This window comes from Oratosquilla oratoria, chromosome 19 (assembly GCF_046742065.1).
Source record: "Oratosquilla oratoria isolate Oo_2021 chromosome 19, ASM4674206v1, whole genome shotgun sequence".
Lineage (NCBI taxonomy): Eukaryota > Metazoa > Arthropoda > Malacostraca > Stomatopoda > Squillidae > Oratosquilla > Oratosquilla oratoria.
The window spans coordinates 21,816,772-21,833,991 of NC_134795.1; the positions used below are offsets into that span (position 1 = coordinate 21,816,772).

The window sequence follows — 17,220 nt, forward strand, 5'->3', positions numbered from 1 at the left end:
CGACTGATAAGACTAGAGGAGAGAGTTGATAAGGTGATCGAGGACTTGGAACGTAGGTTAGGTAATGTTGACTCCATTTTCCAGAGAATTGAAAGGTTGGAACAACTAGAGAAGGCAAACAGAAACTTAACTGATGAAATAGAGGACCTAAAAAGACAGTTAAGAAATGTAAAGGAGGAGAATGAGAAATTGAAGAAGAATAGTAATGAAAACAGAGAGACAATAGCTAAAGAAGCTAAAAATTGGAGAACAACCCAAGAAGGGAATAAGGTTTCATTCACTGACATAGTCAAACAGCAATTGAAAGAACATAATGAAGACTCAGTTATTAAAGTGATGAGACAGAAGGAGAATATAGTAAGAGAATTAGCTGACAAAAAGAAATGTATAATTATATTAGGAATGGAAGAGAAACATAACCCAGATAGAACCGCAAAAATCAAGGAGGAAAATGAAAGAGTAAGCAGTTTATTAAAATTAGTCCAGGAAGATGAACCAGAAATTATAAAGGAAATTGAGGAAAAATTCAGACTCGGAAAATATAGTACAGATAAGACCAGACCAATTAAGATTAAATTCAGGTCACAAACAACGGCAGAGAAAATTCTATCCAAAACAGGGAAACTAGCAACAAATGATCAATATAAAAAGGTATGGATAAAAAGAGAAATGAATAAGGAGGAAAGAGAGGCAGAAAAGCAGAAAAGACTTGAAGCTAAGGCAAAAAACGAGGAAAGAACGGAGTCAGAGAAAGAGAGATTCTATTGGAGAGTAGTGAACATGAAAATAAAGCAGTTCGACATACTAAAGAAAAACATAAGGGAAACAGAGAACACAATGGAAGTGGCAGAAAACTAAGAGCGTCTTACACAAATATAGATGGATTAATAACAGGATTGAATGAACTGAATGATTATTTAAAGGAAAAAGAACCGGACATAATGGGAATTGTAGAAACAAAATTAAAAGGCCCACTACCACCCAACAGTGTAGGACATGATGCATACAATTATTGGATTAGAAACAGAGAGAAAAAACAAGGGGGTGGAGTTATGTTCCTGACTAAGAAGGATATAAACGTGAAAGGTGTCATATATGGAAAGAATACAGTAGAGATGATTATGATAGAAGTGGAAGACCGAGATAAGAAGAGCAGAAAATTTGTGATCAATTATGTGCCTCCGAAAACAGCCTCATGGGAGGAGAGTGAACATAAAAGTATGTTAGAGGACACAAAGATAGCATTAAATAAAATAATGGAAGACGGAAGAAGAATAGTTATGATGGGCGACTTTAATTGCAAGGAAATCTGCTGGGAAGAAATGACAGTAAAGAGTGGTGATGACTCATGGGGAAATGCTCTACTTGAGATGATTACTGACCATTCAATGACACAATGGATACAAGAGAACACTAGGTATAGAAATGAAGAAGAACCATCGAGACTAGACTTAATAATTACATCTGAACCTAGAATAGTGGACAAGATTGAATATAAAACACCAATAGGTAAAAGTGACCACATATTGATTGAACTGGAACTTAATGAAGAAAAATATATGAAAAGAAATGAACAATATAGAAAAGGAAGAATGATGTATGAAAAAAACAAACTTTGATAAAATAAGAGAATTCTTCCAACAAGAAAACTGGGAAGAAATATACAAAGAAGAAACACCAGTGGAAGAGAAATGGAATATTTTGACAAAAATTTACAAAAAAGGAGTGGAAAAGTATGTCCCAAGACAAAAACAAGAAAAAGAATATGTAAAATGCTGGTACAACAAAAGTTGTAGGGAGTTAAAAGACAAAAGAGACAAAGCCTGGACCAGATGGAAAAAAGACAGAAGACCTGAAAAATGGAAAATATATACTGGTTATAGAAATGAATATGTACAAAAGTGCAGAGAGGAAAAAAGAAAATATGAAAAAGATGTTATAGAAAAGTGTAAAGATCAACCAAAACTATTCTACAGATTTGTAAACAATAAACTGAAAAACAAACAAGACTTGGAGAAATTAAGACAAGGAGGAGTTGAATACACTGAGGAAATGGAAATGGCAGAAATTATGAACAAACATTTTAAATCAGTGTTTACAAGGGAAAATATACAACCTGAAGAGATTGTGTGTGTGTGTGTGTGTGTGTGTGTGTGTGTGTGTGTGTGTGTGTGTGTGTGTGTGTGTGTGTGTGTGTGTGTGTGTGTGTGTGTGTGTGTGTGTAAGGTCAAAGTATTACCCATTGATCGTGCCATACATGAGCTCTGAGCTTTCATCCGGGAATATAAAACAGTCAATCGTGAATCTAACATATGAGCATGGTGGCACACACACATCCTAGAGAAAAGAAAGTCTTCTCAGGGATGTTGTAGATAAAAAGGAAGTCATTGTAGTAGAATGTTGGAAAGAAACCTATATTACTTCGTGGTTCGAATGGAGTGAGCAGGAACTGTAATAGGCAAGAGAAATTATATCCATGATATTGGAAGCTAACTTAAGTGCGCATATAACAAAGAAAATGTGATTAGGTTAGGTCAGTATTAATAATAATGATAATAATAAATAAAGGGAACGCGACCATTAAGATTTAAATCGCAAATCACAACAAATGAGGTAACTCGTAAGTTTTGAAAATTAGCAAAGGGAAATTAACCAAGGTAAATACACAAAAGAAATTTTGAGCGAAGCATGCTAATTAGTGAGTATGAGACAGGCCACGAGCGTTCATCCTTTACTGTATACCACAGTTAGGAAAACGAGGTAAACACTAAAATATTGTCTCACCTTTCCCGACTGCATACGGGGCAAATCGCAGAAGTACTGAAGTCATGTTCATTCAGTACTTTATACATCCCTTCTTGTTTGTCATCTCCGCCATCTTCCATCCCAGTTGTTTCTTCTAGATATTGGTTTGTGTCCGTATATTTTGTTGCTTCTTCTTCGTCGTTAGTATCCTCTTCCATGTTTGTAGACTGGGTTTCCTTGCTTTCATAAGCCTTGTCATCAGATTCAGTGACTTGCCCAGTGGTATTGCTATCGTCGTAGTCTCCTAAAATGGAAAATAATGATGAATAGTGCACACAATGTGGAAATGTTGTACTAAAAATCTTATAGTAGTGGATTTGTAGGTCTGAATTAGATTAATAATTCTAATCATTGCTTAAACATATTCATTTTATTTCGGAAGTAATCCCTCATATCGCCATTAATGTCTTTACATAACCTTTTAACCATTCTGATTATTATCTACCAACAGTTAAATTTACTCCTACATTCTGCAGTCTATTTCTGTGTACACTATCGCATACTTGACTGCAAATAAAGAAATTCTTTATCGATTCCCCGAAGTTCATCATCCGCCAGAGTGGAATACATATTGAACTTTCCCACAGCAGCCCATGATCCACTGTCGTGCACATTATAGGCTTGACTAGAGTATACAGTAAATACATAAAGCTAACTATAAGAGTAAACATATAGTTCATAAACGAAGTTCAAAAACGTTGGAAATAATCTTTTACATCCTACTTGAAAAGAGTAGCTATTCTGTATACAATGATTTTGTTCATTTTTGTTATTCGATGTTCATCACATCATTTTTCACAAGAATAGATATCCATAAAAAAAAATCCACCGTCAGTGGGTCAATTTATTTTATTCATACTAACACAGCTATTGTCCTTACACTTACAGAATACCATGTCGTTTTTAATAAACATGTAGAACAATGATACACGAGGACAGTAGTGAAGTATAAAATGTCAAGGTGGGGAGCAGTAAGGAGCGGAGTTCTACAAGGTTCAGTATGGGAAAACTTTGGGAGGTAAAGACGGGACTCTGCGGAAGGCGAGACAAGGAAAGTGACGCATCGAGATCTCCTCTGGATCTTCCCTTCATTTTCCCATAGAACAATGATCACTAAAATACATTATGTCTAATACAAAGTTCTATGGAAAAGTTATCTAAAAATTGAAAAACAAAAAACTTATAGTATATATGTTAGTCTCAAATTAGATATATGTATATAAAGAAAAATATACTTTTCTGTACTTCCAATAAAATAGAAGTATAACACAAGCGCCACTAAAGAAAAATGACACCACAAATACTGATTGAATTGCAAAATAAGTAGAAATGAGTGAAATAAGACACAGGAAGGACGAAGTAGAATATTTTTAGAATAAGAAACAGTGAAATACGACAAGGTACGTTGTGCGAGCGGGAGAGAAAGAGAAAAAAAAAATCTATGCAGGTAACTCACCCATTTGGCCTCCGCACTGAGAGCACAACATAGGTCTCGACAGGATCTCATCCATGAGGCTTTGCTCTCTTTGGGGAATATCTGAGATCAAGTGTGGTCCTCCTCCGGGCCCCAACAGCACCAAATGAGAGTCCACACCTCCGGGACTTCCCTGGGGAAACGAGTAAACGTAACTTGTGTTTAGAGTCTAGTTTAAGGTCAAGGGCATAGCAGGAAAAATAATGTGATGATGACGGTAGAATATTCTCATATCGTTTGCTTATGTCTGTACATAATTTTTTAATCTTATAACACACACACACACACACACACACACACACACACACACACTTCAGCGAATGGACGGCTTGGATGACGTTCTGAAGAAAACTGAAGTCTGTGGATCCCAACGCAAAGAGAAGTGCCTAGTGTTTTTGCAGGGTGGGGGGGAAATTGCTCGTGGAGTAGTGGGAAAGTAGGGAAAGAGGAAAAGGGGAGGGATTACTGAGGGAAATGGAAGGAAATGAGGAGGGAGTAGACTTGGCCCAGCCAGACAAGCGGAAGGTAAACAAACGACTGAGTGAGGATGACATGTCTAATAAAAATGTAAAGATTAGAAGTATAGAGAGGAGCAATACAGAAGAAAGTGACGAGAATATGTTCCAGGGATTTAAAGAGGGTGGGGGGGACACAACCCCCCCCCCGACTGATAAGACTAGAGGAGAGAGTTGATAAGGTGATCGAGGACTTGGAGCGTAAGTTAGGTAACGTAGACTCCATTTTCCAAAGAATTGAAAGGTTGGAACAACTAGAGAAGGCTAACAGAAACTTAACTGAAGAAATAGAGGACCTAAAAAGACAGTTAGGAAATGTAAAGGAGGAGAATGAGAAATTGAAGAAGAATAGTAATGAAAACAGAGAGAAAATAGCTACAGAAGCTAAAAATTGGAGAATAACTCAAGAAGGGAATAAGGTTTCATTCACTGACATAGTCAAACAGCAATTGAAAGAACATAATGAAGACTCAGTTATTAAAGTGATGAGACAGAAGGAGAATATAGTAAGAGAATTAGCTGACAAAAAGAAATGTATAATTATATTAGGAATGGAAGAGAAACATAACCCAGATAGAACCGCAAGAATCAAGGAGGAAAATGAAAGAGTAAGCAGTTTATTAAAATTAGTCCAGGAAGATGAACCAGAAATTATAAAGGAAATTGAGGAAAAATTCAGACTCGGAAAATATAGTACAGATAAGACCAGACCAATTAAGATTAAATTCAGGTCACAAACAACAGCAGAGAAAATTCTATCCAAGACAGGGAAACTAGCAACAAATGATCAATATAAAAAGGTATGGATAAAAAGAGAAATGAATAAGGAGGAAAGAGAGGCAGAAAAGCAGAAAAGAATTGAAGCTAAGGCAAAAAACGAGGAAAGAACGGAGTCAGAGAAAGAGAGATTCTATTGGAGAGTAGTGAACATGAAAATAAAGCAGTTCGACATACTAAAGAAAAACATAAGGGAAACAGAGAATACAATGGAAGTGGCAGAAAACTAAGAGTGTCTTACACAAATATAGATGGATTGATAACAGGATTGAATGAACTGAATGATTATTTGAAAGAAAAAGAACCGGACATAATGGGAATTGTAGAAACAAAATTAAAAGGCCCACTACCACCCAACAGTGTAGGACATGATACATACAATTATTGGATTAGAAACAGAGAGAAAAAACAAGGGGGTGGAGTTATGTTCCTGACTAAGAAGGATATAAACGTGAAAGGTGTCATATATGGAAAGAATACAGTAGAGATGATTATGATAGAAGTGGAAGACCGAGATAAGAAGAGCAGAAAATTTGTGATCAATTATGTGCCTCCGAAAACAGCCTCATGGGAGGAGAGTGAACATAAAAGTATGTTAGAGGACACAAAGATAGCATTAACTAAAATAATGGAAGACGGAGGAAGAATAGTTATGATGGGCGACTTTAATTGCAAAGAAATCTGCTGGGAAGAAATGACAGTAAAGAGTGGTGATGACTCATGGGGAAATGCTCTACTTGAGATGATTACTGACCATTCAATGACACAATGGATACAAGAGAACACTAGGTATAGAAATGAAGAAGAACCATCGAGGCTAGACTTAATAATTACATCTGAACCTAGAATAGTGGACAAGATTGAATATAAAACACCAATAGGTAAAAGTGACCACATATTGATTGAACTGGAACTTAATGAAGAAAAATATATGAAAAGAAACGAACAATATAGAAAAGGAAGAATGATGTATGAAAAAACAAACTTTGATAAAATAAGAGAATTCTTCCAACAAGAAAACTGGGAAGAAATATACAAAGAAGAAACAACAGTGGAAGAGAAATGGAATATTTTGACAAAAATTTACAAAAAGGAGTGGAAAAGTATGTCCCAAGACAAAAACAAGAAAAAGAATATGTAAAATGCTGGTACAACAAAAGTTGTAGGGAGTTAAAGGACAAAAGAGACAAAGCCTGGAACAGATGGAAAAAAGACAGAAGACCTGAAAAATGGAAAATATATACTGGTTATAGAAATGAATATGTACAAAAGTGCAGAGAGGAAAAAAGAAAATATGAAAAAGATGTTATAGAAAAGTGTAAAGATCAACCAAAACTATTCTACAGATTTGTAAACAATAAACTGAAAAACAAACAAGACTTAGAGAAATTAAGACAAGGAGGAGTTGAATACACTGAGGAAATGGAAATGGCAGAAATTATGAACAAACATTTTAAATCAGTGTTTACAAGGGAAAATATACAACCTGAAGAGATTGAGTGGAAGGAAAAAGTCCCCCCTATGGAAGAAATAGAAGTAACAAAGAATGAAATATTGACACACTTGGGTAATTTTGATGTCAGAAAATCGCATGGGCCAGATGAAATAGCAAACTGGATTCTGAAAGAATGCAGGAATGAACTGGCAGACAAAATACATAGCATAATAAGCAGTTCCTTAAAAGAAGGAAAAGTTCCAGAAGATTGGAAAAAAGCAAATATAGTACCTATATATAAAGGAGGAAATAAAGAAGAACCTACCAACTATAGACCAGTCTCTCTAACAAGTACAATAGCAAAAATATGTGAAAGAATTATCAAAAGTAGATGGGTAAAATACTTGGAAAAAAACAACGTACTAAATCCAAGGCAATTTGGATTCAGACAAGGACGATCATGCGTCACCAATTTAATATGTTTCTATTCAAGGCTAATAGATATAATACAAGAAAGAGATGGATGGGCTGATTGTGCATTTCTAGACCTAAACAAAGCTTTTGACAAAGTACCACATAAGAAGTTGCTTAAGAAATTAGAATATGAAGGAGGAATACAAGGTAAATTGCTAAATTGGATGGAAGACTTTTTGCAAGAAAGAAAAATGAGAGTAGTGATAAGAGATCAGCACTCAAAATGGAATGAAGTAATAAGCGGTGTCCCGCAGGGAACAGTTCTGGCCCCAATAATGTTTGCTATATATATTAATGATATGGATGAAGGAATTGAAAGCTATATGAGCTTCTTTGCAGATGATGCAAAATTACTGAAAAGAGTGAAAACTGAAGAAGATTGTGAATCACTACAGAGAGATCTAAATAAAGTACAAGAATGGAGTAGGAAGTGGGAGATGGAGTTCAATACAAAAAAGTGTAGTATAATGGAATTTGGAAAAAGCAAAAACAGAATAACAGGATCATATAATTTGGGAGAAGAAGGAATAAAAAAAGTAGAAAATGAGAAGGACCTGGGAGTCATTGTTATGAATAATATGTCACCTGAGAAACATATAAATAAGATTTTTGGAGAAACTTATAATTTAATAAGAACAATCAAAGTGGCATTTACATACCTGGATGAAGAAATGGTGAGGAAAATCCTAATCACCCTGATAAGACCAAGATTGGAATATGCAGCAACGATATGGTCACCAAGTACAAAAAAATGTATAAAAAAACTTGAAAGAATACAAAGAGCAATTACAAAACTGGCACCAACACTCTCAAAACTATCATATGAAGAGAGACTACAAAAACTTAAACTACAGACACTAGAGCAAAGAAGAGAGAGAGGAGATTTGATAGCTATTTACAGAATCATGAAAGGCATAGAAATTACTGATAGAGAGAATCTGATAAAATGGGATGACAGAAATACAAGAGGACACGGAAAGAAAATAAAAAAAGACAGCTATAGAAGAGATTTTAAAAAGAACAGCTTTCCTCACAGAGCAATAGACAGTTGGAACAAGTTAGATGAGAAAGTGGTGTGTGCAAAATCAATACATGAATTTAAAAATAGTTTAGATAAAATGAGATATGAAGACGGGACCCCACGAGCATAGCTCCCCTTCCCGTAAAATACAACTAGGTACAACTAGGTAAATACACACACACACACACACACACACACACACACACACACACACACACACACACAAGTGTTCAATCTTATGAGATCATTGAATGTGATAAAAGTTTCAAGACCTGACGGAATCTCAAACTGGATACAGTACTTAAAAATTGTAGGGATCAACGAGCGGACAAGATACACAGTCTTACTGTAGATGTTCGTTGAAAGAAGGCATAATGCTACTCCACTGGAAAAGGGCAAATGCGGTACCAGTTCACAAAGATGGAAGTAAGGAGAGTGCACAGTCGTGAAATTATGTGGAAGGATTGTGAAAGATCGATGGACCAATTACCTTGAAGATATGAATTTCTGACAGTCAGTTTGGCTTCAGATCTGGAAGGTCGTGTGTGTCAAAGCTTTAGATATTTTACTCAAGACTGGTGTGCTGCAAGAGGTAGAGGGGTGGGTGGACTGTGTGTACCTCGACCTGAAGAAATATTTTGATAAAGTAGCCTACCTCACAGTCGACTTATGTGGAAATTGGACAACCTTGGAGGACTGCGAGGCAAACTACTAGAATAGATGAAAGATTTTGTGAAGGAATGATACACGAGGACAGTAGTGAAGTATAAAATGTCAAGGTGGGGAGCAGTAACGAGCGGAGTTCCACAAGGTTCAGTGTTTGCACCAATGATCTTTCTTGTCTATGCCAATGACGACATAATGGAAGGTACTACAAGCTGTCACAATATGTTTGCAGATGGTGCAAAAATCACGGGAATAACGAGGACCGTAGTCTATTTCATAAAGATCTAGACACTATTTTTGCATGGAACTTAGAATGGGAAATTAATTTCAATACAAAAAATGCAAAGTACTGGCAAGGGGCAATAGTGGCAAAATACCACCCGTAAAATATTCCATGGGAAGAGAAACCATTATAAAAGCAAAAGAGGAGAAAGATTTGGGGCTGCTCATAAAAGGCGGCTTATCACCTGACACACATATCAGCAAGTTTAAGGGAGAGACGTAAGGACTGCTACAGAAGATTAAAATGACTCTTCACTGTATGGATGAAGAGATGATTAAAAAACTCATCGAAACCCTGATCTATCCAAGACTAGAATATGTCAGTGGTATGGTCCTCACGCTGATAAAGCTCAAGAGAATACAAAGGGTAGCAGCAAAAATGGTTCCCAGCCTGGCAGATCAATCATATGAGGAAAGACTAAAAGCACTGAGTCTGCCAACTTTGAGAGATCCAAGAGAAAGAGGTAATATGATTACAGTATTCAGATTCCCAAAAGGGGTAGACTATTGACAGATGAAATCTCTTAATTAAGGATAGGAGGATTTTGAGAGGTCATAAGAACAATTCAAGGAAGATTACATACCTAAAGAATGTGAAGAAATGCAGTTTTCTATATAGATGCATAAATACTAGTAACAGCTTAGATGATATAGCCCAAGCTCGAGCAATACAAGAGTTCAAATCTAAATATGATAATTGAAAATCAAGGATATAGATTAAGTTGGAACTGTACATGAGTTTGAGACTAAGTATGATAAATAGGAAAGCATAAGATGGGACCTAACGAGCGTTGCTCCTTTCTTTTGTGCAATTAGGTAAATACACAAACACGCGTACGCGCGCGCACCTAAGACAAAGATCATGAAAGAGAAGAACATAGAAGAATGTAAGGTACTACAAGAAGACCTGAACAGGTTCATATGATTAGAGTTGGGAATGGAAAATTAATTTCAGTGTGAAGAAATGCAAGATATTGGAAATGAGTGGAAGAATAGGCCATCACTGCTGTATAGAATGAGTAATTATTTGATTACAAAAGCAAAGGAAGGCACACAAAGAGAAGAGAATCTAATAATGCAGACAGCACTACAAGAAAACTGAAAGTAGCTCATGTGAACGTAGGTGGCTTACTTTTGTCAAGATTGGAAAATAGAGACTATTTGATGATTAATGAACCTGATGTTTTGCATTTAACAAGAAATAAGTTTCCAAGAAATGTTGATCTGTAGCTGGGGAATAATAATTACACCATCTGGAGGTGAGATAGAAAAAAATAGAATGGGGGTTAGGTTGATGATTGTTGTGAGTAAAAACAAAAATATGGAAGAAGCAACTTGCGAAAGGTTTTTATGTGGGGCTGTTATCGGCTGAGGGTGAAGGGGATGAATTGAGGTTGATGGCCTGTCTTGAAGAACTTGTTTTGTAAACTAGGTGTAAATGTTTTTTTCATGTATTGTATGGAACTGGTGGTCGGTTGTATATGTGTAAGTTGGTTGTGCTTGTATGACTTGGTGAGATGACTGAGATGGGTTGAATGCTGTAGCATTATTTTGTATAGTTTGTAAAGTGTCTACGTTTGTTTTGTAGATTGTTGGGAACCAAACTGTGGAAACTTAATCGTGTGTGTTGTCTTATGAATTGTTTTTAATCTGTGATTAGAGTTTCTTTCTGTTGCCCAAAGCCCGTGCTTGCGATTGGTTTTAGTAGGTTTGTTTTCCTTGACGTGCGGACTGAAGGTCGCATAAGTATCAAAAGTGAGGTCGGTGATCAAATCGGTTGTTATCCCAATTTACCCTATTGGCCTGGGGGGAGGGAACAGATAGATGCAGTAGGAAGTTCGCTGATAATAAAGACTAATATAAATTACTTTCAATCTTCTAAAATGTCTATAAGATCTTACCGTGAAATAATCGTCATCGTATTCACAATCAGGAGAAGGCAAAACTTCGGATGATCTGCAATAGATAAAGGCAAGTTATGTAAGTAGTTCACGTCTTACAAACATATTGATCACATGATGATATTTGGACCTGCACTCCATGACAATGTTTCTTGCAGCATCGAGTATATATATATATATATATATATATATATATATATATATATATATATATATATACATATATATATATGTATATATGATATATATATATATACACTGAATGGTCTCCAGTGAACAGATTTTCATCTTTTCAACCACATTAATTCACTTTAATTCCATGACATCACAGTCGAGACTGACGAGGGGCTCGATGGAAGCATATATACGGAAACTGATACGTGGTCAAGCTAAGGACTCGAACCCAGCTCAGGCGTAACAAGTGACATTGACTTAGCCCATTGCGCAATGGGCTAAGTCAGTGTCACTTGTTACGCCTGAGCTGGGTTAGATTCATTAGCTTGACCACGTATCAGTTTCCGTATATATGCTTCCATCGAGCTCCTCGTCAGTCTCGATTGTGTAAAATTAATTAATGTGGTTGAAAAGATGCATATATATATATATATATATATATATATATAAATATATATATATATACACATATATATACATATATATATATATATACATATATATATATAATATATATATACATATATATACATATATACATATATATATACATATATATATACATATATATATATATATATAAAGACTAGATTTAGATAAATGTTTATCTAAAAGTGGAGACGAGCATTTGCGACAGTGAAAGATGTAGAAGTTCAAATGTTTAGGTCAATATCAGAGGGGTAGTTAGATTTCCATATGTGAGATCTGACCACTGTATTTACATTTACCTTGCAGATGATATTTTCCTTTTTTTTTGTAGTGATTTCTTTTCTACAAATGGCTCCAGAGATATATATATATTGTCTAGCTCTTGTAACAATTCAAAATTTTCTTCATATATGTGTGTGTCTACTGACCTAATTGTATTTACCTAGAAAAGCACAAGCTTCAGGAAGATCACTAAGTCTCCTCCTCTCGCTGCCCCCTCCCCACCTATGCCAACCGCACGAAGCCCCGATTCTCAGGAAATCCTTCATTCTTTCCTGTACGTTTCCTGTAAGCCCTTCAACATCTTTCAGCTTAAACATTAGTCTGGCGCTTTATCGATATCCTTCTCCAGTAGCTCATCAACCACTCTCGAATAAGATTGAGCAGATTCGTTATTCTAGAACTTTCTTTTCTGAATTCGATGGAATATCTACCACAGGTCTCTCTCTCTCTCTCCAAATATTTCTTTTGCATATCTTGGTTGTAGCGCTGAAGGAGTCTAGTGTAATTCAGATGTTCCTTCTTACTTCTCTTGTAGATCGGTATCATATTTGCCTTTTTCAGTCCTGGAACACCCTATCCTTCAAGGAAAATGCACTCTGTTGTTGTGCTGGAAGAAGATATATTAGACGTCACAGGACGTCACAATTACACGTCACAGGACGTCACACTACGAGAAGGTAGATATCAAGCCAGACGACATCGCGTATGTCGCAGCAGCACCACCAAACTGCTGTTGAGCGTTAGGTCTAACCAGAACCTGACCGAAATCCCACTTAATTAACAATGGAATTAGGGCGACCTGACCTTGACCTCTTAGGACACCTGGTCCGTCCACAGAAGGAATTATCCTTATATTTTATTTTTCACCATGTATTATTAAAATATGCTATGTCCTTCTATGTGTCATAAGTGTATACATTTTTGTTTAATATCGAATGTATCTCTCACATTATAAATATTACTGTACGACCAAAAATTGATGTAGTGGTAACTGTCACAGCCTTCGTGGTCAGTTGCCTTCCTTCTTGGCGCAGATCACGACTGGCCCTGGACAGGACAACTGGCTGGGATTTACCCTATGCACTGAGATCTGGCCGTTAGGGCGGACCACTGGGAGTTCCCCTGTGGTGCCACATATAATTATTTTATAGTTTTATTTTATTATATAATTCTATTTTATAATTTTATAATGTTGCCTCATATGATTATATTATAATTTTTTGTCACACACCACCACTGAGATAAAAATCAAAGCAATGTTTTCTATACAAAGGTTTCGTTTCTTTAAGTGTAGATATGGCATAAGTGCATGCGAGAGCAACGTTGCCACTACATCTAATCTCTGGCCCCGCCCCCCTCACACTGCATTCAGAAAACATTGCATCCACACGCACGTTCTCGCCATGGATGCCCATATGTGGCAACACCGGGAAATCTCCTAGCCACGCCTTATCGGCCAATTCTCCTTGCGCTGACTATAGAGTAAATCCGTAGAACTAACCGGCCTGCTTACCGAGCTTCCAAACCAGGTAAGCACTGTCCGAACAGTGTAGTTGTATTTTGACTCTCTGTAATGGCTAATCATGCGGCTAGTATCCCTTGTTTGGTGTTCGGATAATAGTTGTTACGCTGTCAAAAGGTAAAACTCTTTTCTTTCTGAAGTTAGAGAGACTATAAGTAAGGTTAAATCCGGAGATGAAATATTGTAGTTTCTTGTGAAGTATAATTCACCAGAGTTTCTATCCATGTGGACAATCCTTGTGGACAAGTGTCGCTATTTTAGGTTGGGGAAATGGGGCATGATCCGCGGGTGCTGTCTGCCATGTAGCAGTCCGGTACCGTTTTATCTGACTGTAAAAAGAGACTGGTCGTTCCTGCCTGGAAAGGTAAAGGAGGCCGGCAGGGCCGCAACAAATTACCAAGGTATTACTGCCACAACAGCAGTATTGAATTCACCCTTAATTAACAAAAGACTACAATTCGGGCGTGGAAAATTGTGTCAAGAATGAGTGGTAGAGGATGTCGAAAAAAGAATGGTTTAGCGTTTGAGATAAGAGAGAGACAGAAGGAGAGAGAGAGAAAGAGAGAGAGAGAGAGAGAGAGAGAGAGAGAGAGAGAGAGAGAGAGAGAGAGAGAGAGAGAGAGAGAGAGAGAGAGAGAGGGAGGGAGGGAGAGAGAGAGAGGGAGAGAGAGAGAGGGAAGGAGAGAATGTGAAGAAAAAATGGTATATTAGGTAAAATGAGTAATTAAAGAGAATAAGAAGTGAATATACAATTATAAGAGAAGGCTATGGAAACAACTCCATGAGTGCAGTCAATATCAGAGAAACGTAGCACATACTCGTGTAGCCGAAGTTGAGGTTCACAAGTTATGCTGTTTCGACTCCTTGACCGAATCTCAAAGAGTAGTCGCTGGCTTGATACAAAGTCGTTTCACCGGCGACGAGTGTATTTCCTGGGGAGTAACGGCGAATTTGAGAAAACCTATCCCAGTGTAGCGTGCTTGCCCTTCACGATTTCCTTTCGCTTGTATTGTATATCCCTAATATATATATATATATATATATATTATATATATATATATGTACATATATATATATATATATATATATATATATATATATATATATATATATACATATATATATATATATATATATATATATATATATCACAGGTGAGAAATGTAGTAACACATTTATAAATCACAACTAACACCACAGTCGGACGAAAGAAAGAGTTGCGTAAGCGGAACTATATATTTCGATTGCTACCTGCAATCCTCTTCAGTAGTACAAAGTGGCAGGGAGGAGGCTATCTTAAGTAGCAACCTCTTACAAAAGAAAGGGAACACGAGAAAATACAGAACATCACTGCCCCAGCCCTAGTTGACCTGAGGCTGACACGAGGTCGGGTCAGGGGGAGGGGGAGGAAGCTTGTTGACAATATTTTTGGTGATGAATAGTCCTGAAATGATGTCTGGGGTCCATTGACCCTTGGAAATATTCATCGTGGGCAGATAATCAATTAATGTTGATTCCACCATTTTCCTTCTGAACCCACACCCCGATTTGTAAATGAGATCAGATTTCTCCCAGTCCATCCGATGATTAAATTTATCAACGTGTTGAAACACTGCTGAATTTATTTGGCCATATCTAATCGACCTTTTGTGTTCATTTAATCTTGTCGGTAGGTCTCTTCCCGTCTGGCCAATGTATGAAAGGTCACAATCTTTACATGGAAGGGAGTAAACACCTGGGATATGTTCTTCCTTCAACCTCTGGTGAACATTAACAACTTTTTTATTAATAGTGTTAGGGTAGTTATGAATTAAATTTACTTTCTCTTTGGGAAGAAACTTGGACAATTGACTGATGGACTCTGAGAAGGGGATGACTAGGGGATTTTGTCTCTCTTTCTTTAACTTAGTGGAAGGGTGTTTGAAAAAACTTGCTCTGGCTTGACTAAGGGCTTTATCCAGAAACCAATGAGGGTAGGCTAATTTTGTTAATTGGGACTTGATGGAAGTTAATTCGTGTTCTAAAAATTGGGGGCTACAAATCCTAAAGGCTCGGAGAAAAAGTCCCGAAGCTACACTCCTTTTAATGTGATCTGGGTGATGACTGAAGAAATGGAGGTAACTACCTGAATGAGTGTTCTTTCTAAAAACAGTAAAGGCAAGCTTATTCCCATTCTTCATGATTAAGATGTCTAAAAAGGGGATTTTATCATCTTTTTCCCATTCCACTTTGAACTTGATGTTGGTTGTTAAATTATTAAGTTTATCTAGAAAAATATCAAAGGGACCCCAACTCTCATCCCAAAGAGTGAAAATATCATCAACGTATCTTAACCAAATCATACCTGGGGGTTTAATTGTTGGAAGAAGAACACTCTCAAAGTATTCCATGTAAAGATTAGCCAGAACAGGAGAAAGATTCGAACCCATGCTACAACCAAACTTTTGCCTGAAAAACCGATTTTGAAAGGAAAAGACATTAGATGACACGCAGGTGCGTACAAGAGCAATGATTTTGGAAACCGGAAGGGGGAATTTGTCTTGGAATGGTTGTAGCTTAGTTTCTAGAAAGGACAAAACATCATCAACACAAATGTTCGTAAATAATGAGATAATATCAAGACTTAATAAGCGACGGCCTACTATATTAATCTCCTTTATTTTCTGGATGAAATCTTCTGAATGTTTCAAATGGGAATTGGAAAATTTGCCCACAAATGGTGATAATAAACCCGCAAGCCATTTAGAGAGTTTGCTGGAACAAGAACCCCTGTTGGAAATAATGGGCCTTAATGGGGTACCCTCTTTATGTAACTTGGGGAGGCCATAAAAATAAGGGAGCTTGGGAGTAAAAACTTTAAGTTTGGACACTTGTTCACTAGTGGTGATCTTACGAACTTGCTTATTAAAAGAGGCAGCCATGTCTTTTAAGGGGTTTTTGGTGAGTTTCTCGTATGTATTTTGATCATTAAGAAGCTCCATAGCTTTTTCAACATACGAGTCTAGGTCTAAAACAACTACTTTACCCCCTTTATCTGCCTTGGTGATAATTATGTTACTTAGTTTTTTTAATTCTTCTATACCCATTTGGTAACGTTTGGGTAGACCATTGTTGTCCTTGAAACAATCTGAAATGCTGTTCAAGAGCACGCCTTTGAGACATAATAGGTCTTTATCATAATTATTATGGGACAAGAACTTATCAAAACCTACCAGGAAGTCCATAGCATTGTGTTTTTCCGGTTTTAAAGCAAAATTCAAACCAAGACCTAACACTTCTAATTGTGATTTTGAAAGTACTGTGCTAGAAAGATTGACGACATTATCAGAAGAAGCAAACTTAGACCAAATGCTGTTATTACATAACCTAAAAAGTTTCTTATTGAGGATCACAATGTGTTTGTCACTTACGACACTGGCTTGTTGTTGGGCTCTGTGTAGAAGTGACTTGAAGACGTGTTCAT

The 17,220-nt window shown here is 36.7% G+C and overlaps 1 protein-coding gene across 1 annotated transcript in view; it reads right to left on the minus strand.

The window, feature by feature from the left end:
* Positions 1 to 17,220, minus strand: part of LOC143035566 (uncharacterized) — a 33,319-nt gene extending 16,099 nt beyond the window's left edge. Inside the window, exons 1-4 of the mRNA XM_076202433.1 lie at positions 17,168 to 17,220; positions 11,351 to 11,405; positions 4,262 to 4,412; positions 2,785 to 3,049 (exon numbers count right to left, since the gene is read on the minus strand). Coding sequence (XP_076058548.1) covers positions 2,785 to 3,049; positions 4,262 to 4,412; positions 11,351 to 11,405; positions 17,168 to 17,220 — 524 coding nt within the window. The remainder of the gene's footprint in view (positions 1 to 2,784; positions 3,050 to 4,261; positions 4,413 to 11,350; positions 11,406 to 17,167) is intronic.